General features: G+C 42.4%; 1 protein-coding gene across 1 annotated transcript; it reads right to left on the reverse strand.

The window, feature by feature from the left end:
• Positions 1-482: 482 nt before the first annotated feature.
• On the reverse strand, positions 483-27,828 carry GOT1 (glutamic-oxaloacetic transaminase 1). The gene is made up of 9 exons (XM_024734964.1): positions 27,584-27,828; positions 19,313-19,494; positions 9,059-9,182; positions 8,315-8,427; positions 7,986-8,090; positions 6,430-6,580; positions 6,176-6,341; positions 5,260-5,402; positions 483-1,332 (listed from the first exon to the last, which is right to left on the reverse strand). Exons 1-9 carry the CDS (start codon positions 27,699-27,701, stop codon positions 1,193-1,195), a joined length of 1,242 nt encoding a protein of 413 aa, XP_024590732.1. The 5' UTR covers positions 27,702-27,828; the 3' UTR covers positions 483-1,192.
• Between the last annotated feature and the right edge of the window lie 96 nt (positions 27,829-27,924).

Here is a 27,924-nt window from a genome sequence, read left to right on the forward strand (position 1 = left end):
AGGGCTGTGTTATGGTGAGTTCACTAAAGGGAGGCAGATTGCAGGAATACATTTTAGTTTTTTCTTTGGCAACTGGTAAATCCCACTCTAGCATTCACTTTTTTTTTTAACATCTTTATTGGAGTATAATTGTTTTACAATGGTGTGTTAGTTTCTGCTGTATAACAAAGTGAATCAGCTATATGCATACATATATCCCCATATCCCCTCCCTCTTGCATCTCCCTCCCACTCTCCCTATCCCACCCCTCTAGGTGGTCGCAAAGCACCGAGCTGATCTCCCTGTGCTATGCGGCTGCATCCCACTAGCTATCTATTTTACATTTGGTAGTGTATATATGTCCATGCCACTCTCTCACTTCATCCCAGCTTACCCTTCCCCCTCCCCATGTCCTCAAGTCCATTCTGTATGCCCCAGCATTCACTTTAAATCATGGGTTACAACCCATTAGCGGATGACAAAATCAAGTCCATGGGCCTCAATCAGCACTTTCACTTTATTACCTTAGTGAAATAGAATAGAATAGAATAGAATAGAATAGAATTAGAATAGAATAGAATAGAATAGAATAGAATAGAAAATATCAGAATGCATTACACATAGCAAGGGTAAATATTGTTTTGTGAAACTTTCATGTCAGTTAAATGTGTGGGTGAGATATAAATATATTTCTTACCTTGGTCACTCTAAAGAACTCAAGCTTAGGGACAGGGACACAACCATGCAGAAAGAGCAGGGAGACAGACACTCTGGATCGAGATGACGAGTTTTAATGACACAAATGACACCCACAATCACACCTGGCTCTTCAGACAACTTGATCTTTGGGACTCGAATTTGTACAGAGTAAAGCAACACACAGGAGCACACGAGTGACATGGGCAATACTCCTGCTTCCAGCGAGGGGGCAAGACATCTACATTTCATCACAAAGTACCTTTTTATTCTTCTCAAATAAAAGCCTTAATTTGCTCTGGCCTCCAAACGGGCTCTAATCCCAGATGCCCATTTCCTTTCAAGAGATGTTCTTTTCCCGTGGGGCCAGCTTAAACAGAAATCACCTCACCAGAACAGCTTTTCTGTCCCTCAGTAGTCTCTAATCTAGTTGTGATGTGTACAGCCAGGTTTGTGCAGGCAGGGAATACACGAGACAGAGGACCGCTTTGGTGGTGCTTGTTTGGGTGGTGTTTCTTCACTGGATTTTGGTGACTGCTTCATGGATGGAGCTGGCCACATAATCTAGGTTTTTGGTGGTTAAGCCACACATGTTGATCCGACCACTTGGCAGCAGATAGATGTGCTTTTCATTGACCAGATACTCAACCTGCTTGGCTGTTGAAAACCAAAAGAGATACATAATCAGAGCAGTAGGAATCCTTTAAGTAATGGAGGTCCAGAGAGTCCATTACAATGACAATTTCCTTTCTTCCCCCTAACACAGAGAAGCAAAACAATAGGAGTTATTTTGTCCACCTGACACAGTGAGAAATACGCTCAGCAGATTCTGGAAACTACTCTTATGAGCTAACTTCCTAATCCCCAGCAAGTTTAACATGGTTCTTCCTGATGAGAATTTTAATCTGGGACTACCTCCCAACCAAACCTTGGAGGTTACGTTCACCGGGACACCCTATCCACTCAACCAAACCCATAGACTTAAGAACAATCCATTGATATGAAAAACTGGTTAAGAAGTGCTTTGTTTATCTCTTCCTTCACCTGTATTTGTTTAAGCCTGAGCACCCAGAGCAACTTCCCTTTGACATTTCATTTTCACAGTACATTGGACAAGGCCCTGAGATGAGCGTTGCTGGATAAATGCTGTGTGTGTGAACCCGCAGGCTGAACACTGCAGAGACCTCTCGGGCCTGGCACATCTCAGCTCTCATTCACATGCACACACACACAGGAGGGTTTTCCCATGAGTTTGCAGAAACGCTGCTGTATGTAATGGGAAGGGACTGCCTGTACTTCCCTTCTGCCACAATCTCTAGAGCTTTTTTTGCTTTATTGCAAAGCCATGAGAGAATTTTAGCTGATTTTTTTCCCCTAAGTAATTAGCACCCTTAAGGCACCATCAATTTGAGGGATCAGGATAATAATAATTGTCATGGACTGAATGTTTGTGTCCCTCCAAAGTTCATACTTTGAAACCCTAAGCCCCATTGCGATGGTATTAGGAGGTGGCGCCTTTGGCTGGTAGTTAGGTTTAGATGAGGTCACGAGGGTAAGCATGCATGATGGGAATGGTGACCTTTATAAGAGGAGACCAGAGAGCTTGCTCATGACGAGCTCACTCTCTCTCTCTCCCCCTTCATGTGAGGATACAGCAAGAAGACAGCCACTTGCAAGCTAGGAAGAGAAACCCGACCAGAACCTGCTGATGCTGGCACCCTGATCTCAGACCTCCTAGCCTCCAGAACTGTGAGGAATAAATTTCTGTTGTTTAAGCCACCCAGTCTATGACATTTTGTTATAGCAGCCCAAGCAGACTAAGACAGTAATAAAATCATAATCATCAGAGGAGCAAACATTAGGTGCCAGGCAGTGTTCTAAGCACTTTATATTAGCTCAGTTAATCTTGATAATAACCTTATCGCCCCCATATTACAGATGGCATAGATGGAAGTTAAATGACCTTCCCAATGTCACACAGCTAGTCAGCTGTGAATCTGGAATTTTAAGGTAGGCAGTATAACTCCCGGCTCTCAGCTCTTAGCCAGGATACTATACTGCCTCTGTATGGAAGTGAAAAACCTAGACCCTGTACTCAGTGCTACCTTTGGGCCCCTCCAAACAAAGCCACCTTCACAGTAGCCCTGATCGGCTTTAACTATGTGAATTACAGCCATCCAAGGAAAGAGCGCCTAACCTCAGACATCAACAGAGCCACGGGCACAGCACCTTGTAAAGTCTATGCCCCAGAGGTAGATGTTGTGGTTACAGGGCTCCCGCCCCATTTTCTTAAATAGAAATGAAACTTCTCTACTTTTATGGGGAAAGGGAGTATCACAGTTGAGAAGCTAGTAAAAGTTAGGGACTCTTTCCCTAGAAAAAGGCCAATATAGGCATACCCAATTTTAAAAATATTTCAGGATGAAAGCCCCTGTTCTGATAGATAAAATGTAGAAAAGGAAGTACCACAACATGAGAATTGTAGAAACTATGTGGCGGGCACATGGGGTTCAAGTCCTCTAACTTTTCTGTATGTTTAAAATTTTTCCTAATAAAATGTCGGAAGGAAAAAAAAACAAACCCTGTTTTTAAAAAGGGTAAATAATGCCAAGTTCTAAAAGTATAACTTTATGTTATAAGCCCAGGTCTATTCTCACCACTTTTCAATTCATAATAAAACTAATTTCCTACTCTGGAGAGTGGGACAATATGGATACTTCATGGGAGGACATCCCCACCTTGTGAGCTCTTAGAATATTACTACTCACACGCACCCCAGTGTTCACTGCAGCACTCTTTACAATAGCCAGGTCATGGAAGCAAGCCCATCGACGGACAAATGGATAAAGATGTGGTACATATATACAAAGGACTATTATTCAGCCATAAAAAGGAACGAAATTGGGTCATTTGTAGAGGTGTGGGTGGACCTAGAGACTGTCATACAGAGTGAAGTAAGTCAGAAAGAGAAAAACAAATATCGTGTATTAACACATATATGTGGAATCTAGAAAAATTATACAGACTAACCAGTTTGCAAGGCAGAAATAGAGACACAGATGTAGAGAACAAATGTATGGACACCAAGGGGGAAAGTGGGGGGGTGGTGGTGGGATGAATTGGGAGATTGGGATTGACATGTATACACTAATATGTATAAAATAGATAACTAAAAAGAACCGGCTGCATAAAAATATAAATTAAAAAAAAAAAGGGCTCCCCTGGTGGCGCAGTGGTTAAGAATCCACCTGCCAATGCACTGGACATGGGTTCGAGCCCTGGTCCGGCAAGATCCCACATGCCACAAGCAGCTAAGCCCGTGCGCCACAACTACTAAGCCTGCGCTCTAGAGCCCGTGAGCCACAACTGCTGAAGCCCGCATGCCTAGACACCCTGCTCTGCAATAAGAGAAGCCACCACAACAAAAAGCCCGCGCACCGCAACAAAGAGTAGCCCCTGCTCTCAGCAGCTAGAGAAAACCCGCGTGCAGCAGGGAAGACCCAATGCAGCCAAAAATTAAATAAATGAATAAATAAATAAACTTATTTAAAAAAATAAAAGAAATGTGGCTGGGGAAAAAAAAAGAATATTACTACTAAACACCATTTCCATTACACTTAATATCTTAAAAATTGTATAAGGATGATTTTCCTTAATTAAGTGAACTAATTCCCCATTCCAGAACTGTGAGAACACCAAAGGCTAACTGAGCTATCCGTTTACTTTCTTGGTTAGCCTCATTTTACCCCAAAGTGTTTCAGTGAGTCTGCAATATACAATCTTTACCACCTTTCTTTTGGCTTTTTTCTGAGCCCATTTCAAACAGGCACTCTGATGGCCCTGGTTTATAGTACCTCCCAGTACCTGAGGTTCTACTGACTACCCAAAGGCACACATCTGTCCCCTGAGCCACTCAGACACAAGCTCCACAGGGAGGTCATATCTGCACCACGCAACCAGTGGCTTGGCTTGAGGTGCTCAGGAATTACTTATTAAATGAATGAGTCCTCTATCATCAGAAGGGATGGCCAATCACTGATACACCCTACTGACGGCGGACCAAGATCGTGCATGGCTGCCTGCTAGACTGTCAACTGACTTTTAATTCCAACTACCAATCTAAATTCTTATTTATGAAGTGAAAAGAGAATGCTGTAACCTAGGCAATGCTTGGAGACTAGGAAAGACCTGTTAAGAAATTAGGTTCTTTGATAATCATATGTAATATTTATACTTAAGGTTAAGGAAAACCCAAAAGGTGCCTAAGCATTTATAAAAGATGTTTCATAAATCAAGGCTCCAAGGTACAAATCTTGTTACTTCCCAGCTGGCTCTGAGCCACTTCCCAAGCCCATAAAAATGAAAATATCTGAGTTATGTTCTGGAGGGTAGACCACAACAATGCTCTTCTGAGACCCAAGCAGTCCAGGAGATGGGCGGGGCACACTGAGAAAATCTAACTTGTTCTGGTTCAAAGTCATAGCTGACCAAATGGGCAACAGCTAAGGGAGCCAAGCCCAAGAACACTGGCTGTGAGGAGTGCTGTGTCCAACAGTGAGCATTCGAGGCGGTGGGGCCACTTACAGTTCAACCCGGTGAAACTGAACATTCCAATCTGCTCCGTGATATGGTTCCAGGTTCCAGGGGTCTTGAGGGCTTCTAATCGTGCCCTGAGCTCAGATCTCATGGTCAGAATGCGGTCAGCCATTGTCTTCACATTACCTGTCCTGAGTGGACAGCAATATGAATACCAATCCACACAGGAGAGATGGTACACGAAAACAGAAACATTTTTTAAATGTAATTTAATCTGTAAGCTGAAAACATGATCACAACCTGCCTATTATGGTATGTGGATGCCTGGATGGGTGGATAAGGAGACCAGAGAGATAGACTTACTAGGCAGAAGGAAAGGACTTTATTTACTGATGGAGTTTATGGCTAGTCTTAGGTATACTGGCTGTAATACCACTTATGTTTTAACTCAGACTTCAGCTAGGTGCTGCTTGAGACAGGATAATATATTTTCTTCAGCTAGGTGCTGCTTGAGACAGGATAATATATTTTATCAGGTGTAATTAAGTAGAGATTGCAGATTTAGCTACTACAAAAAAATTACTGTTTCAAAATAAGACGAAAAATATATAAATTAGATAAGAATGAAGAGCCCCAAAATTGTTGCACTAACTTGGAGTTAGATATTCTATTCTATCAGAAATTCCTCCCTGTATTTCCCAACTTTAAGGGGAAGAAGCCTGGGTGGTGGGAGAGTGGGGGAAACTCCCATTCACTGAGGGCCTCCTTCCTATGTTCCCAGTGCTCTGTTACACACATGTGTAAGTGTCAGCCCTATTTTACAGAAATAATAACTGACACTCAAAAGAGGTTCAAGTATTTTTGTCCTGCCTCTGCCAGCATAAAAGGAAGAGACAGTTAAATGTAATGGGACAATCACTGTTCTGCATCCCCACGCTTCGCCCATCGGCGTTGAGCCCCTTACCATTCATTAAAAAGCTCAGGGTCAGAGAGGGTATGGGCCACGATTCGTGCTCCCTGAGCAGGGGGATTGGACCACGTAATTCGCACTATCTTCTCCATCTGGGAAAGGACCCGGAGGATGCTATCAGGTTCTTTCGCAACCACGGTCAGATTCCCCACTCGCTCATCTAAAAGGAAGGAGGAGAATCAGCCTTGGGGCTCCGGGGGCGACGGCGAGGCTGGGGCAGCTGGGCTGTAACTCATGAGAGCACTCACTGTAGAGCCCGAAGTTCTTGGAGAAGGACTGGGCACAGAAGAGCTCGAACCCTTCAGACACAAAATAGCGAATGGCCCAGGCGTCTTTTTCCAGGTTGCCAGATGCGAAGCCCTGATAGGCTGAGTCAAAGAAGGGGAACAGAAACCGGCGCTGTGAGGAAGGAAAGTGAGTCAGGGCAGGAAATCCTCCTGGAACCAACCTCAGACACCGGCCTTCCTTCCCCAACTGGTGCCTGGAAGGAATGTCTCACCCTGTCCGTTTCTCCTACCTCTTTCCTTTCTGCATCCAACTCCACTTTACATCTGTTTCTCTGTTCACCTAAATACCAACCAACAAATCTAACTTCGGTAAACCTTATTTTTTTAAGTATATTGTCCTAGAGTGTCACGATGCTGCTTTGCCAACAAGGGCACATCTGATCATGTCACTCCATGACATCAAAGATTTCCAGGGGCTCCCCACTGCCCTCAGAATAAAGTCCGAGGCTTCAGCACAGGACCTGGCCCCCATTTACCTCTCTAGCCTCATCACTCACTCGCCCCCTCCCCTGGAACTCCAGCCCGTACCACGAATTACTTTTACTTCCTCATATGGACCATGACCTCTGCCTTGGGCTTTTGATGGTGCTCTTCCCTCTGCAGGAAACATTCCTTCCCTGCCAGCCCTGACCCATCCTCATCCTTCAAGTCTAAACACGGAAACCACTTCTTCCAGGAAGGCTTCCTCTGCTACCACCAGCCCTCCCAAAATGCACGCACTCCCCAGAGTCTGGGCTATGTGCCTCCATAGGACCCCATCAACACAGCTGTCTCACAGTACGTGGCTGTCTCCCCAAGCCGGCTGTATGCTCTGAGGGCGGGACCACCTCTGCTTTGTTCACTATTGTCCTCCTATGGCACCTGGTACATAATAGTTTATCAAGAAGTATTCTTTAAACATGTTAATGAAGAATATATACACCTTGAGCTAGAAATTCCAGTGTAGAAAGTTATCCCAAAGCAATAATAAAAAGGAGGTTTAGGGGCTTCCCTGGTGGCGCAGGGGTTGGGAGTCCGCCTGCCGATGCAGGGGACACGGGTTCGTGCCCCGGTCCGGGAGGACCCCACATGCTGCGGAGCGGCTGGGCCCGTGAGCCATGGCCGCTGGGCCTGTGCGTCCGGAGCCTGTGCTCCACAACGGGAGAGGCCACAACAGTAAGAGGCCCGCGTACCGCAAAAAAAAAAAAAAAAAGAGATTTATTACATATATTGTTCACAAGAGTAAGAAACCTGGGCACGAAATGGCCATCAACTGATTTAATCAATCTGTACTGTGACATAGCCATGCATGTCATGTATAACTACACTAAAAAAAATTAAAAAAGAAAAGAGCCTGACATTCTGTATATCAAAATGTTAACAGTGGCTTTCTTTGGGTAATAGAATTTATAGTTAGTACTTATTTTTTTCTTTGGGCTTTTCTCCATTTTTCCAAATTCTTCCGTAAATAGGTACTGCTGTTGAATACATCAAATATTAATACACACTATTTTAAGAGATGCTCTGAAAAGACTTACCTTCATGACAGAGGCAATCTGCTTCCACTGCTCCGGAGTTGGGTCAGTCCCAGTCGGGTTGTGTGCACAGGCGTGGAGGACAAAGATGGAGAACTCGGGAGCTTTCTGGGGAGAAGGAAGCTATGTAAGTTCTGACACCAGCAGGGACATGGGGGGCAGAGTCAGGGGCACAGAGGGCAGGTACTCCCTCCTTACGTGCCATTTCAGAAACCACCATCCGGCCTGAGTAGGGTGTCTCAGACTCTCTCACTTATCAACTGATCCAAAGACTTTTCCCTGCTCTTCTTGACGTCATAGCATTCTGTCTACTTTTTCTTCTAATAACCCACCTCCAGATCATTCAGAAAACCCTGGAGGTCTAGTCCTCTCTTCGCTGCATCCCAATAGTGATAAGACCGAATTTCTTTAAATCCAGCGGCAATAAAGACACCATTATGATTCTCTGCAAGCAAAGGGGTAAAATGTTAAATGTTTTACAAACACAAGGAGGCATGAACAGAAGGGACTCAAGGCAGCTTCCAGGGCCCTCAAAGGCTCAACATCCACTGGGTGACATGGAGGTGAGGGGTTAAGATTGAGAGGAATGACTGTGACCAAGAACAAGTTTGACCAGTCTAGTCATGCTGACTTACATCCTACTACAGTGGGACCTCCCTCCTCTGGGAAGGCTCAATATACACTAAAACACAAGTTCACCAAGAGTCTTGGGATAAAGTAGTCCCAATCTGAATTTAAGCATCAGGTTACCCATGTACTACCATAATCCACTGCTCAAGCCATTCCCATGTTAGTTGATCCAGGGCTGGGTTACATTTTCAGTGTAAGCAGTGAGACTCATGAGGATAATTCCTTCCCTGCCGGCCCCGACCCATCCTCATCCTTCAAGTCTAAACACGGAAACCACTTCTTCCAGGAAGGCTTCCTCTGCTACCACCAGCCCTCCCAAAACACACACACTCCCCAGAGTCTGGGCTATGTGCCTCCATAGGACCTCATCAATATAGCTGTCTCACAGTATGTGAGAATGCCTCTGGCTTCTCTGTTTCTCCTCTCGCTACAGCTACAGGACTCACCCCAGGTTGGTGAGGATACATAGACGGGCGTGTCCTTGTTGTTTGTTCCATTGTACCATCGCGCTAAGAACTCAGCTCCAATTCGAAGTGCACCTGTTCCCCCCAAACACTGCACACCTCCTACCTGAAAGAGAAGAAGCAGGGTCACTGGTTATTTAATGGTGAGGTCAGATAATATTAGGGAAAATATGGTAATGATGAGCACTTCCTTAAATGTGTTATCTCTATAAAATGTCATAACTACATGAAAAAGTATTATTTGCCCATGTTTACAAACGAGGAAACTAAGGCTAAGAAGTGAAGCACCTTGCTCAAAGTTACCAGCTACTCAGCAGAAAGGTCAGGTCTTCACCCAGGAAGTCTGGAAGTCTGGCCCCCAAAGGAGTGTCCCTCTGAACACAGAGGTGGAGGACATACCTAGGCCCTAGGACATACCTCGGGCACATTAGAGTGTGCCCTGCAAAGCAAACTCATCCCTTTGCACCCATCCCAAGATCAAAACTGCCCTCCAACAGAAGCCGGTAAAATAATGTTCCGAGCTTGCTATCATCAGTCTGCAATGCCCTTTCTCATCGCTATGACAAAGGCTTATTAATCCTTAGAAATGTTCTCACAGAACAAAGGTTATATGCAAATACTACTCTCCTCTCCTGAAGCTTCCTCTTATCTTAAAATGGCCTCACCTGGGCAATAATAAAAGTCCTACATTTTACCGTTTACAAAATACCTTCACACACATTCTTGTTTGACCCTCACACAGCCCTGTAAAGTAAGTTCTAGATCCCCAATTTATACATGAGGAAATTGATTCAGAGAAGTGGTTCGCCAAGGGATTCGCAGCTGGTGAGCGGCAGAGCTGGGTATAAATCCAGACCTTCTCACTCTACATCTAGTCACTAGGCCCTACTTCTGTTGTTCTGCCTAAACATCTTTGCTTTTGCCCCTTCACACTTCTAATTAGGTTTTAGCGTAACTCTTTCAGTAGAGAAATGTCATTAATTACGTGTTGCTTAATATGTCTAAAGGAGAAAGAAAGAGAAAGATCACATAAGAATGTCTACTGAAAAGGAAGGACACACGCCAATGTGATAACAGCAGCAACCTCTGGGGAGGGGCCTAGGATGTGGGAACAGTGGTCAAAGGGACTTTGGCCTAATCTACAAGTTGTTTTTTTAAAAAATAAGGAGAATGTATTCATGTATTATTTGGAAAATTTTTTAATAATTTAAAAAATATATTTAGATGTCTGTAATTTGCTATAAAATAATTCAGTTTTGGCAGGGAGGGTGGGGGAATATACAAGACTGACCAAATACAGATCATTGTTGAAGCTAGCTGATGGATCCATGGGGGTTTGTTCATTACAGTTTTAACTACTTTTGTATATATTTGAAATTTCCCACAATAAAGAAGTAAAAAAAAAAAAATCTTCCTAAAGAAGAAAAGCTTCCAAAATCTGTAAAAAAAAAAAAAAAAAAAAACTAACGTCAACACCAATGCTGAAAGATGACAAAGGGAAAAAAAAGAGACCTCTTTCATGAATATTGATACTAACTTCCTAAATACTGATGAACAGTATTAATCCAATAGTGCATATAAAAATACTCCCTTGGTCAAGTTAGTCATCCCATGAATGCATGATTATTAACAAATATAGGAGTGAGTCAGTTTTCCTGGACCTCTCCCACGTATATGTGTTATTAAACTTTGATTTTCTCCTATTTTAAAAAAAAGAGAGAAGAAATATAAAATTTATCATGCTGCTAGATAGAGAAAATGATCACCCAAATGATCATCATAACAGGAGAAAACAATATAGCTATTTCTGATATAAATGCTTGGTAAAAAAAGAAGCAATGAGACTTCCTAAAAATAACTAAAAAGAAAAAAAAATAAGATCCAGCCATGATGAGTAAGTCAGCTTCATGAAGAACACTGAATCACGAGCAGAAGTTCCCTTTAAGCTAGGAACTAGGCAATAATACCAATTATCACTATTATTCCCCACTGCTCTATCTATATTCAGAGATCTGAGCATCTGTGAAAGAACATCGCCTGAAACGTGAAACAGAAGTGAAGTTGACGTTCAGGAAAACGAGGGACTGAGCACGGCATCCACTGCAGAGAGGAGCAAAGGCAGTGGACTGGGATGGAAAAGGTCACTGTGCATCAGATGTGGTTCTTCAAAGTGGTCCGCCCTGAGCACTGGTCCCTTCCCATTACTTTATTTTCTTTTTATTTTAATAATTTCATTCATTCATTCATTCATTTATTACAGTAGGTCCTTGTTGGTTATCTATTTTAAATATAGCAGTGTGTACCTGTTGCTTCCCATTACCTTAAAGGTTTGGGCTTTACACTGTGACCTACCTGGATTCCTTACGCAAATCTCGACCAAGGTGATGTAACCTAAATGTACATTCATTTTTTATGGATTTGTCATCAGCTAAGCTGAATGTCAACTTTATTCATTATTTCACATTTCAAATACCTCAGCACTTTGTATAGGAATGTTGATACTTCCTATACAAATGAGCAAGGTCTCCCTTAAAGCAGGGACTTAAAGTTATCATGGATATGTGACAAGTGCATGTGGATATCAGTAAAGACATTCCCAAGCATAGTTTTTATATTTCCTGTGCTCAGCTTTTTTTTTTTGTTTTGGGGAGGGTTTTTTGTTTTGTTTTAATTGATTTATTCTTTTTTCTTATTAGTCATCCATTTTATACACATCAGTGTATACATGTCAATCCCAATCTCCTGATGCATCCCACCACCACCTCCGCCCCCGCCACTTTCCCCCCTTGGTATCCATACGTATGTTCTCTACATCTGTGTCTCTATTTCTGCCCTGCAAACCGGTTCATATGTACCATTTTCTAGGTTCCACATATATGCGTTAATACACGATATACGTTTTTCTCTTTCTGACTTACTTCACTCTGTATGACAGTCTCTAGATGCATCCACATCTCTACAAATGACCCAATTTCGTTCCTTTTTATGGCTGAGTAATATTCCATTGTATATATGTACCACAACAATGATTTCGGGAGTGTTCCTTCCTCCGAAAATTTTTGCAAGAGTTTGAGAAGGATGGGTGTTAGCTCTTCTCTAAATGTTTGACAGAATTCACCGGTGAAGCCATCTGGTCATTTATCTACTTCTTCCTGGTTCAGTCTTGGGAGGTTATACCTTTCTAAGAATTTGTCCATTTCTTCCAGGTTGTCCATTTTATTGGCATACAGTTGCTCGTACTAATCTCTTAGGATGCTTTGCATTTCTGCGGTGTCTGCTGTAACTTCTCTTTCATTTCTAATTTTATTGATTTGAGTCCAGTCCCTCTTTTTCTTGATGAGTCTGGCTAAGGGTTTATCAATTTTGTTTATCTTCTCAAAGAACCAGCTTTTAGTTTTATTGATCTTTGCTATTGTTTTCCTTGTTTCTATTTCATTTATTTCTGCTCTGATCTTTATGATTTCTTTCCTTCTGCTAACTTTGCGTTTTGTTTGTTCTTCTTTCTCTAGTTCCTTTAGGTGTAAGGTTAGATTGTTTATTTGAGATTTTTCTTGTTTCTTGAGGTAGGCTTATATAGCTATAAAATTCCCGCTTAGAACTGCTTTTGCTACAGCCCATGGGTTTTGGATCGTCGTGTTTTCATTGTCATTTGTCTCTAGGTATTTTTTGATTTCCTCTTTGATTTCTTCAGTGATATCTTGGTTAGTTAGTAGTATATTGTTTAGCCTCCATGTGTTTGTGTTTTTTTCCTTGCAATTCATTTCTAATCTCATAGCGCTGTGGTCAGAAAAGATACTTGATATGATTTCAATTTTCTTAAATTTACTTGGCTTGATTTGTGACCCAAATGTGATCTATCCTGGAGAATGTTCCGTGCACACTTGAATAGAAAGTGTAGTCTGCTCTTTTTGGACGGAATGTCCTATAAATATCTAATGTCTATTGTTTCATTTAAAGCTTCTGTTTCCTTATTTATTTTCATTTTGGATGATCTGTCCATTGGTGTAAGTGAGGTGTTAAAGCCCCCCACTATTATTGTGTTACTGTCGATTTCCTCTTGTATAGTTGTTAGCATTTGCCTTATGTATTGAGGTGCTCCTATGTTGGGTGCATATATATTAATAATTGTTATTTCTTCTTCTTGCATCCCCTGATCAATATGTAGTGTCCTTCCTTGTCTCTTGTAACATTCTTTATTTTAAAGTCTATTTTATCTGATATGAGTATTGCTACTCCAGCTTTCTTTTATTTCCATTTGCATGGAATATCTTTTTCCATCCCCTCACTTTCAGTCTGTATGTGTCCCTAGGTCTGAAGTGGGTCTCTTGTAGACAGCATATATATGGGTCTTGTTTTTGTATCCATTCAGCAAGCCTGTGTCTTTTGGTTGGAGCATTTAATCCACTCACATTTAGGGTAATTATCAATATGTGTGTTCCTATGACCATTTTCTTAATTGTTTTGGGTTTGTTTTTGTAGGTCCTTTTCTTCTCTTGTGTTTCCCACTTAGAGAAGTTCCTTTAGCATTTGTTGTAGTACTGTTTTGGTGGTACTGAATTCTCTTAGCTTTTGCTTGTCTGTAAAGCTTTTGATTTCTCCATCGAATCTGAATGAGATCCTTGCTGGGTAGAGTAATCTTGGTTGTAGGTTCTTCCCTTTCATCACTTTAAGTATATCATGCCACTCCCTTCTGGCTTGTAGAGTTTCTGCTGAGAAATCAGCTGTTAACCTTATGGGAGTTCCCTTGTATGTTATTTGTCGTTTTTCCCTTACTGCTTTTATTAATTTTTCTTTGTCTTTAATTTTTGCCAATTTCATTACTATGTGTCTCCGCATGTTTCTACTTGCGTGTATCCTGTATGGGACTCTCTGCACTTCCTGGACTCCGGTGGCTATTTCCTTTCCCATGTTAGGGAAGTTTTCGACTATAATCTCTTCAAATATTTCCTCTGGTCCTTTCTTTCTCTCTCTTCTCCTTCTGGAACCCCTATAATGCGAATGTTGTTGCGTTTAATGTTGTCCCAGAGGTCTCTTAGGCTGTCTTCATTTCTTTTCATTCTTTTTACTTTATTTTGTTATGCAGCAGTGAATTCCACCATTCTGTCTTCCAGGTCACTTACCCATTCTTCTGCCTCAGTTACTCTGCTATTGATTCCTTCTAGTGTAGCTTTCATTTCAGTTATTGTATTGTTCATCTCTGTTTATTTGTTCTTTAATTCTTCTAGGTCTTTGTTAAACACTTCTTGCATCTTCTTGATCTTTGCCTCCATTCTTTTTCCGAGGCCCTGGATCATCTTCACTATTATTATTCTGAATTCTTTTTCTGGAAGATTGCCTATCTCCATTTCATTTAGCTGTTTTTCTGGGGTTTTATCTTGTCCCTTCATCTGGTACATAGCCCTCTGCCTTTTCATCTTGTCTATCTTTCTGTGAATGTTGTTTTTGTTCCACAGGCTGCAGGATTGTAGTTCTTCTTGCTTCTGTTGTCTGCCCTCTCCTGTGCTCAGCTTTTAACTCCACCCTTTCTCTCCCACTCCAAAAAGCAAAGTCATTAACTAAAAGAAGTCACAAAGTCAGTAGACTAGATTGGAAATGTGTTTGGAAGAGATAAACCCACTTCACTAACAGTAACTAATTCTTTATTTCTTTTTTTTTATTTTTTGCGGTACGCGGGCCCCTCACTGTTGTGGCCTCTCCCGTCGCAGAGCACAGGCTCCGGAACGCGCAGGCTCAGTGGCCATGGCTCACAGGCCTAGCCGCTCTGCGGCATGTGGGATCTTCCCGGAGCGGGGCACGAACCTGCGTCCCCTGCAACGGCAGGCAGACTTTCAAGCACTGCGCCACCAGGGAATCCCCTGTAACTAATTCTTGATATTCATGATGTATATGACACTTGACATATTAAATTCCCAAGAAATTATCATTCCCTCTAAAAATATATTTTACACTAGATGGCTTCAGTGAAACACAGGTGGCTCTAAACTATATCAGCAACTAGCGGAAACGAATTTCTGGTGAATCAATAATATGTCAATTCGGTCATTCTCTGAACTGATTTTTGGCAAATAGCTGTAAAGCTCAAGAAAATCCTGTATTTGGGATGAAGGGAAAAAATCGTAATAGCAAAGGAAATAAATACAAACTTCAAAGGGAGCCAGGCAACTGGACCTGGGTGGCTAAACAGGAGTATCCAGAACAAGAGAAATCCAGTAAGACTTGGCAGAAAGCTATGCCAGCAATCTGTATTCCCAATTTAGCCATGAATTGCCTGAAGGAATCCCTGCTGGGCTCTAGAACACTTGTCTGAGATCACAATTTGCTGATGCAATGACTTCCCTGTGAGGAGCAGGAGAGCTGTTTAGGAGCTGCTTGTGGCCAAGGCTATGATGCATTGATCTGGGTGCTCCTAGCAATTCATGTGGTATCTGGCATGTGGCACTAAAGAAACATGGGCTGAACTAGATGAAGAAGAAGACAGTGTTGACAAGGTGAGAGCCACAGAGAAAGCCCCAAGTCTCCCAGAGCCAACAGTCTGAGCAGGAAACTGGGACGCCATCTCATGCGCCACAAGCCCTCCTACCTGCAGTGGCTCAGTAATTTCAGAAGCTGAAATGTTACCAGGCAGATGACAATTGGACATTTGGTCTGGATTCTAAGATCTGAAGATGGAAAAGCAGAAGGCGGCAGTGACGAGTCTAGAAGACAGGTCTCCTCAAAATGGTTGATGGACCTGGTAATGTAAAATCTTGAGAAGAAAAATCTAAGAGAGGACATGATTACTGTTTGTTTTCTGGTTCATTCTTTCATTCATGCCTCACCTCCTTCAAGTTTTGGCTCAAATGTCATTTCTGTTTCTACCATGACCACCCTAGTTAAAACTGTATCCACTCTCACTCCCACCCTCAGCACTCCTAATATGCCTTCCTCTGCTCTGTTTTTGTAGCATTTATCATCTTTCAAAACACTATATAATGTTCCTATTTATTATGTTTACTGTCGGTTTCTCCCCACAAAACTGTAAGCCGGGCAGTGGTTTTGGTCACCACTGTGCTCCAGCATCTAGAACAGTGCCTAGTGGTGAGCACACATCTGCTGACTGAACGAATGAGTGAATTAAAACATCTGAGATCTCTGAAGTGCCAGGCTAGGAGCTAAATGCTGAAGATTCATGAGGTAAATAAGTAAACCATTGGGACTTCCCTGGTGGCACAGTGGATAGGACCCCGTGCTCCCGGTACAGGGGGCCCAGGTTTGATCCCTGGTCAGGGAACTAGATCTCACATGCATGCCGCAGCTAAGAGCTCACGTGCCACAACTAAGGAGCCCATGGGCCGCAACTAAGACCCAGCGCAACCAAATAAATAAATAAATAAAAGAACCATACTTCACACCATACACACACACACACAAAAAAAAATTTTTTTTAAGTAAGTAAATAAGCCATCACCCCTGCCCTGGAGGAACCTAGGGTCTTGCGGGAGGGACAGGCTTACAAAATTGTACATTAAACACAGTAAGTACTGCTTTTCCCAAGCAATGCACAGTCCTGTGATGACTCAGAGCACTCCAACAACTAGCTCTGCCTAAGAGAGCTCAGGATTCAGCATGGAAGTGACCCTTGCTCAGGTCTTGAAGGAATTGGAGGTGGGGACTGGGGAGTCAGAGAAGTGAAGGGGGCATTCCTAGCAGAAGGAACAGCTGAGGCAAAGGTGCCAAGTCATGGCAAGGCTCGGAAGGTCTAGAAAACAGCAGGCTCTTAGGATGGCAGGCCCCTGAGAGGATGGGAGCAAGAGTGACTGCAAGAACAGGATGACACCTGGCTACAAAACATGCTGCATGCCCAGGTCAGAGTCTGCATTTTACCCTGTAGATAATGGAGGAGCTACTGTGTGTCTGTGAGAGGGAAAGCAGGTGACACAATTAGCTCTTTTTTTTTCTTTTGCTGAGGAAGATCATTCTAGCTGCACTGTGCAGAATGTACTAGAATGGGGAAGAGACTAGAGGCAAGAGGCTATTATAAGAATCCAAATGAGATGATGGTGGGCTGAGCTAAGATAGTCACCTGGGGATGGTCCAGGGAAAGAGCAAGTGCTCAGAGCTCAGTATCAACTGGTACCCAGGGTGTTGTAGATGCCAAGATGGTATCCTAAACCATTACACACACACACACAAAAAGTAAAAAGTAAAAATCTTCAAATATTTACAGGGGCCCATTTAAATTTGTTCTATGATCAAAAACATAACACAGGATGAACTAGACTAAGAGGAAGGGCTCTATGCCACAAGCAATAGCCCCAAGCCTCAGTATTAAGCGAGCATTTTGTTCCTGGGCAGAGGAACAAGCATCTATCTGCCAACATAGTTAATAAGCATCATATAAGAAATGTATAGTCTTAGAGGAAGAAGCTCCCCAACACAGAACCTCTGTTTTCATTTGTCAGCAATGGAATTCCAACTAATTTATCAACAACGTCTCAGAAGATCACCTCCAGTCGCCAAAGTTCCCCATTTTCAAACTTCATCAGGACTCTCTCTCTCCCTCAGTGGAAACCCTAGATTTTCAGAGCAACTTCCCAATGCCACCCATAATCTCTAAAGTCTACCATTTCTACCCATATTCCTTCTGTTCCTAGAGGCAAGTCAGTTACAGTCTCTTATACCAATCCAGACAAAACCCTCATCAAGTTAATTACTTATCTAACCACTGATCTGAGTTCCAAGACCTTCACGCAGAGCCTCCAGGTCTCCTGATATACATAAGAATGTGCCTGTGTGCAGCCTTCATTTTACCCTGCCCATTCTGCTTATCAGGGCATCTGGGTAACAGCATGGAAAGAAATCAGTGACTCCAAGATGTGGTCTCTTTCATGCACGAAGGCTGCTCAGCGGGGCTGACACTGCCTAGCAGAGCAATTAGGGAAGTTGGTTTAGATTGCACAATACCTAATCGGACTATTGCAAAAACCTGAGCTCTTCCCTTTCCTACTCATCCAGCCAGGTTTATCTTCTTCAAACACTCTTATTGGGTAACTTCTCTGCGCAAAACTTCAAGGGGCTTCCCCTGCCCTGGCTGCCAAAATCAGCCTCCCTGATCTATCCAGCATGTTCCCAGCCCGTATCAGGTAGGTCTCTTTACAACCTAGACCTGCTCACCTCCAACCTCTGTCCCTGGACTCCTACTGCTCCAAACAAATACCCCTCCTTTTTCTTCCTCTGTACTTTGCGGTTCTCAACCTTGGCTGTACTTTGCAGTCACATGGGGAGCTTTTAAAAAATACCCATGAAGGGAAGGGAATTGTAGGGAAAGGTAATAAAAGGGCAGAGAAAGGTGGTACCCTCCAAGATTCTGATTTAACAGGTCTGGTATGGGATCCAGCCATCAGAATGTTTTTAAAACCTCCCAGGTGATACAGTCACAGTTGAGAACCAGTGTCCTGGCCTCATTCCCCAAGGTTCGGCTCAAGTCCCATTTCCAGCCTTTGTCAGTCTCTCTGAATTCCTACAACACTGATAATCTCTATCACACCACTTTCTGCCACATACAGACTCTCCCCAAATGCATTTCTCTTCCATGTATCTCTAGTTATACATAGACTACATACCAGGAAGCATTTAAATGAAGAGAAGCTGAGATCAAGGCTAGAAGAATCAAATATTAGAACTGGCAGGATCTTCAGAGAGCATCTAGACTAGTGGCTCTTGGACTTTCGGGGGCCATAGGTTCCTTCAGAAAATCTGATAAAAGTTATGAACTTTCTCTCCAGAAATACACATACACACAGAATTCTGCCTAAAATTTCAGGGAGCTCAGAGGCCCCTTGAATGATCCCCTATGCAAATGCTCCTTATGGGACCATGAACCATAAACTAGTCTTCTCCTAACATATAGATGAGACATAGGGGCTGGAGGGGCAAATGACTTGCCTTTGGTCAAAAGTAGTGGCAGAGCTGGGTCCAGACCCTAATCTCTTGATCATTCCATTAAATTCCCTTGGCTGGCATTTCCATTGACTGCTTCAAACCCAGCAGCTGAAATCCAATCATCTCTTGGGCAAAAGTGAACAACTGAAGAAGCTGTGCTTTATACAAAAGCATGTTATTCGTGCTATCAAGTCCCTGAGGTCACACTATTTAAACCCTTATTCACTGACAGTTCAATAGACATAACACCTAATTTTTAACCACTTTTTACCCTCACAGTTTCTAGAAAAAAATAGATCCTCACCCAAAACTCACCCGCTTCTCCTGCAGAGCTGGGCTGTCATCCCCAAGGGCCAGGCGGGAAGCACGGGTCCGGAACTCTGCCAGGCCCAGGATGGGCAGGTACTCGTGGTTTACACTGCTGTCATTAGCAATCCTCTGTTCCACCTTCCTCACGACTGGCAAAACCCAGGGCTGGCTATCATCCGTGCGATAAGCTGGGACACGGGAAAGAGACATACAATGGAGGAGTCTTAGGCTTCGTCCAAGGAAGAATTCGGAGCTGTGAACAGGGAGAGTTCTACCACCTTCCAATCCAAACAGAACTGTGAGGGAAATTAAAGTTCATTCACTTACTGACTGCCTGCTTTGGGCCAGGCACCGGGCTAGGTGCTGGGAAGGCAGAAGGACAGTTTCCTATCCTTATGGAAATTATAGTTCTTAAATATGTGACCTCCAAAAAGTAGAATGCTGAAATAAAACTGGGACATCAAAGAGCCTGATTGAGTGAGAAAGTGCAAGCAAAAGCACTCCGCAAATTAAAAATACCTTACAAATGCTATGTCAATATCACTAGGGCACTGAGGTCTCTACGACCACTGGCCCAGTAATCGCCTTCCTTCTGCATCTCCCCAAGAAAAGGGTTCGGTGCTACTTCACATGAACGCTGCACCTTCAAACATAAACATGGAGAGAGAGGAGGGCGGAGGGACGTCCACCTCCTCCTCTTGTCCTGTAAGAACAGAAATGAGACAAACGGCAAGGAAACACCTGTGACTGAAGATTCCCACAACTGGTTACACAATCATCGAACAACAAGTTTAAACACATCTTTGTCCTCTTGCTGTTTTTTGACATCAGTCAGTGTTTACCATTTTGACTGTTCCTACCACTCACTTCCTCTGCTTCACACTTTTATGGATCTAAGTTTACCTGTTTCATAATTTTTAATCTTAATTACAGCAAATTTCTAAGCATTTCTTCTATGCTAAAAGTATTTTTAGTCTACTTTGAGTTAACCTATCAGATTTTTTTTCCTATACTACCCTATAATCATTTTGAGAGTATAGCTTGAGAGGGCAGCTGCTTTGGCTTGCATCCAAGCCAGTGACTTCTCTGAGCAGGATTCCTGACAGGGATTTGCTTCTGCTGGACTGTTTAGGTCTCCAATAAGCCTATACTTTGGCAAGTGACAGTGAAACAAATTTTTAAAGTAATTCTTCTTTATCTTGTTGATTTCTGCTCAACATTAATCCCTGACTTTTTTTTTTAAATCACTTTTTTAGGGTGGTTGATACTGTTTACTGAACAACACATGTTGACTGTAGAAAATCTAGAAAAGCCCAGAAAGAAAATAATAAACATTATGATTAACATGTAATTCCAGCACTCAGAGATAAGGAGTATGAAAATTTCGGTGTACAGCCTTTTAAACTTTATTCTACATGAGTATATTCTTTTATCAATTGTGCCATTTTTATACAGAATTTTCAACATGCTTTTTTCCACTTATTAAATACACATTATGAATACCTTTCATCATCATCAACTATTTAAGTCTGTGCACACAGACTGTCTTTGTTCTTTTTAGAGCTGCATAACTGATAAATGTACTATAATTTGTTTTGTGAGTCTCCTGTCGATGGACATTTGAGTTGTTTCTAATCTTTGGCTATTAGAAAACAATACTTCAGTGAACCTTGTACATATGTCATCTTACATGTATGTAAATATAGCTGTAAGAGGCAGGGTTGAAAATGGAAGAGTAGGTTGAGAAGTACGTGTATGTGTAATTTTGTTGTTGTTTTTGAGGGTATACATTAGTTTACTACTTTCAACTGATTTTCATTTTACAACACATGGTTGTAGGACAAATATGGTTAAAACAACTGATTGGAAGAATACTGGTAGCAATCAATGAAAAGTTTAAATGCAAATATATTACTTTTAAGCATACTTTGTGTATTTGTAGTTTTGACAGATATATCCACATTGCCTTTTTTATAGGGCTGTTATCAGTGTACATTGCTGCCATAGGGCAGGGGTGTTATCAGTGTACATCACTGCCATCAATGTACAAGAGTGTCTGCTTCCCCACAGCCACAGCCACTGAGTGAATTTTTGCCAATTTAAGAGTCCAAATGCTATCTCAGGGTAGTTTAAATTTGCATTTCTCTTATTGTGGAGGCAACTGGGCATTTTTCATATGTATGAGCCATTTACAACACAATTTTAGTGGCTAGACAATATTCCTTTCTATGTATAATTTATTAACTATTTGTGTTGCTTTTGACTATTTGCTAATATAAACATTGTAATTAATGTTCTTATACTTTACACATTCATGAGTGCTTCCTTAGGAAAACTTTTTCTAGATGTAAAATCACTAGATCAAAAGTCAGACAACAAATAAGACTTTATAAGATATTTTGATTTTGCATCTGTCTTCTACTCCATCAACTAACCCTACCTTCCAGGAATGTGTCATCTGCAAATTTGAAAAGCACATCAAGCTAGTAATAAAAATGTGGAGAGAGTTCCAGACTGACAGCCACTAACCAACAACCAGTCTCTGGGTAGATGGATCTGACTCACAATGCTGTCAAATCACTCACAGTACACCCCCTGGCCCACCAAAGTCCCTCCCTCTCAACAAGTTCAAAAAGTCTACTTTATCAGTTGAGATTTGGTCTGGTTTTTCAAAGAGATACCAAAATAATGACTCCCAAGTGATCGTTTTCCCTGAAGTAGATCACCCCATCTATGATCACAATGCTACCATTGTTCAAAATATTCTTGGAATTGTTTTTAGAGGAGACATCTCATTATTTTGAATATCCTTAATGATGCCAAATCTTTGTCCTTTGAAAGTAAATTTAATTTTTGAAAATGGTACTTGTATTATGTCCAGCAAAGTAGGTGGGTGAATGGACTGAATAATATTAATGGAGAACAGCTATAAAAAGATGGCCTCCTACATGGGTCTAACATGCTTTGAAGGCCATTCTAAAAGAGGGTTTTCGGAAAACTTTGAGCAATAGCAGTATATATGGACTACACTACACAGAGGGGATACTGTTTAGATGTACAAGAATATGGGTGTTTGTGAAAAACTAGTTCTATTATGCTTCCCATCTGTGTTTGGATGGTTAATATATAATTATGCTACATATATTTATGATATGTCATTTGTAAATCATGTATTATAAATAAATAAAATATGAAAGATAAAGCCATAGTACCACTGTTCTTACCAGTAATGTATACTCTGTGCAACTCTAAAAAATCCTGTGATAGGACTGGAGGCAGGGAGGCATTGTGTCCATATTGTGACAAAAGAGAAAATGGCCAATTCACACCTCTGCTTCCTTCTTCACGGCCCAGTTTCTCCCAGATTCAATTCTAGATTTATCCCCAATGCCTTGTCTCACTGCCCTACTGAAGGAGAACTGCAGTTACTCTTGGGCGTTTGGAGCAATGAGGTTAAGCATTACCAACAACCACTATTCCTGCTCTCCCAGAGGGGTTTTATTCCTGTTTTGTTGGACCCATGAGTTTCTCATTCATTCTTTCATTATCTCACTCATTTGACAGCTACTTATTGAATCCACCATGAACCAGGTACTGGCTAGAAGTAGCTACACAGAGATGGGTAAGATAAAACAAGATACTGTCTTGGCCTCCCTCCAGGAAACATAGAGCATAGAGTCCTTAGTTCTCCTGTAAGTGAGCAGGGAAGATGAAGTATAAAAGATGAATAAGAGTTTAAAAGACAGGAAAAAGGACTTTCCAGACAGAGGGAACACTTGTGCAAGGCTCCAGAGGCTTGAAGAGATGAGGTTCTTGAGGATCTGCATTTTCATGGCTCGGATGTAAGATCCATGGAGAAACAGCAAGGAATGGCTCAGGGAGTCTTGGGGTCTCTTCTAAGGAACTTTGTCTCAATGGGGAAACCACTGAAAGCATTTAAGCAAGCGAGTGACATGGACAGCTGTACATTTTAACAGAATCATTTGAGTGACATGATGAAAAATAAACTGGAAGGAGGACAGAAGCAGACAGTGAAGTCAGGAGGCTGCTGCAATAATCCACGAAGGAAATAGTGAAATCTTGAATCACAGCAGCGGCAGCAGCCGCGGGGATAAACAAAAGGGGAGACATTCAAAATAAATTGATGAGGTAAAAAAGACAGAACCTAGTGACCAAATAAATATACATGGGACTGATGAAAGGGTCACCGACAACCTCCAAAGTCTCTCTCTAGTCTGGATAAAGACTAGTGGGGGTGGGGCAGGGGAGAGGGCAACCAAGATATAGAGCAAAGCAGAAGAAAAAAGAAAAGATTGAGGGGAGGGTGGAATCCATGCATTGTTTTAAACACGTTGAATTTGAAGTGGTTGTACAACGTGTCCAGCAAACTGTAGCGAATATGGGTCTGGCATCCAGGGAAGAAGTCCAGGATGGAAAGAAAGATTTCATAATTATAGACATGGACGGTGGCTGAAGCCATGGTAATAACAAGGAGTTGCTGAATACTTACTACATACAGGGCACTGTGCTAAATACTTCACATTTTTTTAACTTTCATTTAATTCTTATAACAACTCACAAAATAGATATTATGATCTCTATTTTCGGGATCTGCAAACTGAGGCCAGAAAAGTTCGCCCAAGATCACAAGAACTGTAAGAGTTAGGCTGTCATACTATTAATATTAAGTTCATGGATCCCTGTGCTTTTTCTAAAGAGCAAGAGATGTCTAGGGAAAGCCTGAAGCCAGCAGGTCCCAGAGGACTGACTGTGCAAGGGGCCTTTCTACCTACCAGCATGCCCCTCAGCTCCACACACCACACCCTTCTCCCTGAGGACCAGCTCTTTTAGAGGAGTCATACAGGCTGCAGGTGAGTCTCATTTCCAGAAGAACACGGAGAATTAGATGATCAAACCATCACTCTCCTCCTCCTCCTAAGATCTCCACTTCCCCCATCCATCCCTACCCAACAGCCCATGCACATATGCCTCTTTAAGGCCCTTCTCCAACTAGGGTCCTGCGGAGAGGACCGGGGGTACTCAGACACACCTGATACAGCATGTCGCTCCCACAACTTTATTTGAAGATGCTAAGAACCCATATTAAAAACAACAACAAATATGAAAGCAAGCACAGTCTACCTGGAACAAAAGAAAGCTAAGTTTACATGATGAATAGACTGAAGTCTATGTAGAAATGTCCTGCTTCAGGCTGCATCAGGCTGAATGAACTCATATCTCCCCTGCCCCTAAAGTCACTTGTCTGAAACTTTACGAAGCGCTAAAACAGTCAACTCGAAGAGCATCATGTTTAACAGTGAAAAATGTGATGCTCTGCTCTAAGTATATGGAAATTATGCAAATAGTCACAGCAAGAAGAAAATCTCTGGGGAAACTATCTGCAAGTAGGAATGAGCTAATGAGATTATAGTTGCAGTTTGTTCTAAATGTCCAACGTCATTAGAACTTGAGCTGGTTAACTTCCATTAAGCTTTATCTTAACTTAGAAAAAAAAAAGGGCATCTTCACCAAAGTCAGAGATTAATTATCAATACATTTCCTTCACAAAGGATATACTTCAGTATGTGTATAAATAGAGCTAGGACATACAAAAGCCGTAAAGAGACTTCTTATTCTACTATACTTTAATGAGACCTTTATCTGAGCACCTGCCATCCACAAAAAAGACGGGTCACAGTGATCATCGAAAATAACATTTATACAACACTTTTCATTTATATTTCACACACATAATTATTCACTTAATTCTCAGTCATCTGAAGAAGCCAGTAACATTATTATTCTATACTACAGTCATGTAACATGCTAGTGAATCTTAGAGTATAATTTTAGAGAGAGGTCATTCCATTCTGGCTCCTCATTTAACAGACTGGGTCCGGGGATGTAAATAACACTCCCAAGGTCACATCACTGGACCGCAGGCCTGGGCCTGTACCCAGGTCTCCTGGCTGTTCCACTACCATACACTGGCTCCCTCTGGACAACCTGAAGGTGCCCAATAGAGAAGGGGTCAGAGACCTAGGGATCTGAGAAATGTGGCCTAGAATCCCAGCTCTACCAACTACAGCCATGTGATCTCGACCAAAATGCTTCATCAATCTGGGCTTCAGCTTTCTTACCTCTAAAACAGTAATAGTAATAAACAACCCTCCAGAGTCATCCTAAGCACTAAATGCAATTAACTGCATAAATCATTTGCTTGTAATAAAGAGAAAGAATTCCTCGGTTCCAGGAAAACATGACAAAGGCACTTTCACAGTTGAATTGACCACTATCCGGGCTGCAGAATATGCTTCTGAGCCAATCACTTCTGGCCTTGGCTGGCAGGGTGCTTTTTCTATGCATTAGCAATTTATTTCTGAACCAATGTCAGAAATTATTTCATTTTGCAGTTCTTGAGCTGAAAATTTTTATTCAATATCTTTTATGCAAAGAAATGCGAAAACAACTACAGTAACAGCTAATACTCACATAACTCCTACTTATGTGCCAGAGGCTGTTCTAAGCACTTTAAACGCATTTAATCCTCACCAAAATCCTGTAAGATAGTTCAAGGGTAATTGAGCCAATGAAACCTAAGGTTTTAAAAACATGTATTTGGATTAATATCAATACTAGTTCTTCACGATATATCCGGCCCTAAAGGAATACTTGGAGGTTTTGGATTGGTTTTAAATTAAGAGCTTGAATAGTGCTCACTCCAACTCAATTCAAGGCAATCTTTCAATATTACTTCCACTTTGCTGCCTGCTAAAAACATTACTTTCCCTCTGTGGATGAAACTATGCATTCTGAATTGACTTTTTTATGCTTTATTATGGAAAATTTCAAACATACACAAAAGTTGTGAGAATAATATAATGGATGCCCATGTACCCATTACCCAGGTTCAACAAACCATCACTTTTTTTTTTTTTTTTTTTTTTTTTTTTTGCGGTACGCGGGCCTCTCACTGTTGTGGCCCCACCCGTTGTGGAGCACAGGCTCCGGACGCACAGGCTCAGCGGCCATGGCTCAAGGGCCCAGCTGCTCCGCGGCATATGGGATCTTCCCGGACCGGGGCACGAACCTGTGTCCCCTGCATCGGCAGGCGGACTCTCAACCACTGTGCCACCAGGGAAGCCCAAACCATCACTTTTTAATGGCTTTTTCCTCACCCCTCCTGCATATTCCTTGGTGAAGACTTTAACAAGTTCTATGTACAGACACTGTCACTGTGGGACACCTGATTCTGCACCTCCTTCTCGCCACTGCTTCTCTGCTACAAAACAGTTCAATTTTCTCTTTCAGAAATTTCTAGTCCTTCTGCTCTAAGTCTGTTCCCTAGCACAGAACATTGTCCTATTCATTCTCTTCTCCCTGGCTCATCTTTCTATGTGGTTGAGTAAGTGTTGGTGTGGTTTCAAACATCCAAATGACAGTGACAGAAATAACAAATTCACCAGGTAAGATTAAGATAAGAGTTAAAGGAATTTCAGAGGCATTTCAGTCCAAATCTTTTTCTTGGCAGTAGGAAAAACTGAGGCCCATGCTCTGAGCTGTCCAAGAAATACAAGCAAGAAATGATGACAAGGATGTGTGGAAAGTGAACTTCTACTGTCCACACTCTTTCCTCTCTTTTCTACCATCTCTACCACCATTTCTACCATTCCCACCACATCTGTGAGAGCCAGAACATTCTTCCCAGATCCCCAGGGAGCATTAACCTGTCTCAGAAGCATTTTAGATCTCTATTACATCACTTAACACCTGCTGATTTTAATCTCCTTGGGGCCAAAACCAAGACTCAGTCTTCCCCGCACAAGGCTTGGTAAACTACCTGATTGATACCTCAAACATTTACCGACCCAGACCAGAGCTCCCTAGGGCTAAGAGTTCTCCTTTTTCCATTCCCCATCAGCCAGGACTCCAAGCCTATAAGACTTCCTATTTTTATCCCTCTCCTTTCAATCCCTGGCCGCCCCATTTCTTAAGAGGCGAAAGAATACAGTATAAAGAACACACAATGCGGAATCGGAAAAACTGAGTTTGTGCCCTGACTGCTACACCTTTTCTGTGTGTACACTGATACATCTCCCTTTTCCAGGGACTCCATATGCCCATCTGTAAAATGGGCAGGTTGAACTAAGCCTCATGGATCTTTCCTCCTCTCCGACGGAGCTAAGCTGGACCTGGTTATCTCCTACGGTCCCCACAGCCAGGGTTAGGCCCGCTCCACTCCCAGGCTGCTCACACTCCTGGGCACTGCATCCTTACCTCCCACTCCCAGGTTGACCTTGCGAGGGTCCGGATCCTCCCGGAAGTCAGCAGTGAGCTTAAAGACAAGGACCGGCTGGGCCTGAGGAACCTCGGCAAAGATTGATGGAGGCGCCATAGCTAGAAAGCTGGAGTCGGCCGAAAGCTTCCACTCTGCGCTTGAAGCCGCTCGGTCCGGTCCAACCGCTGCGACTGGAGGAGACTCTCACCTTCACCTAGCCGGTAGGGGCGGGCCCGCGGCCTCCAATGGTCGAGCCGCGTCCGGAACTTGGCAACGCGGTTAACCAATCGCGAGTTTCTGACGCAAAAGGAACAGGATGGTATTAGCCAATCCAAGAAGA

This window comes from Neophocaena asiaeorientalis, unplaced genomic scaffold (genome assembly GCF_003031525.2).
Source record: "Neophocaena asiaeorientalis asiaeorientalis breed wild unplaced genomic scaffold, Neophocaena_asiaeorientalis_V1.1 scaffold240, whole genome shotgun sequence".
Taxonomy (NCBI): domain Eukaryota; kingdom Metazoa; phylum Chordata; class Mammalia; order Artiodactyla; family Phocoenidae; genus Neophocaena; species Neophocaena asiaeorientalis.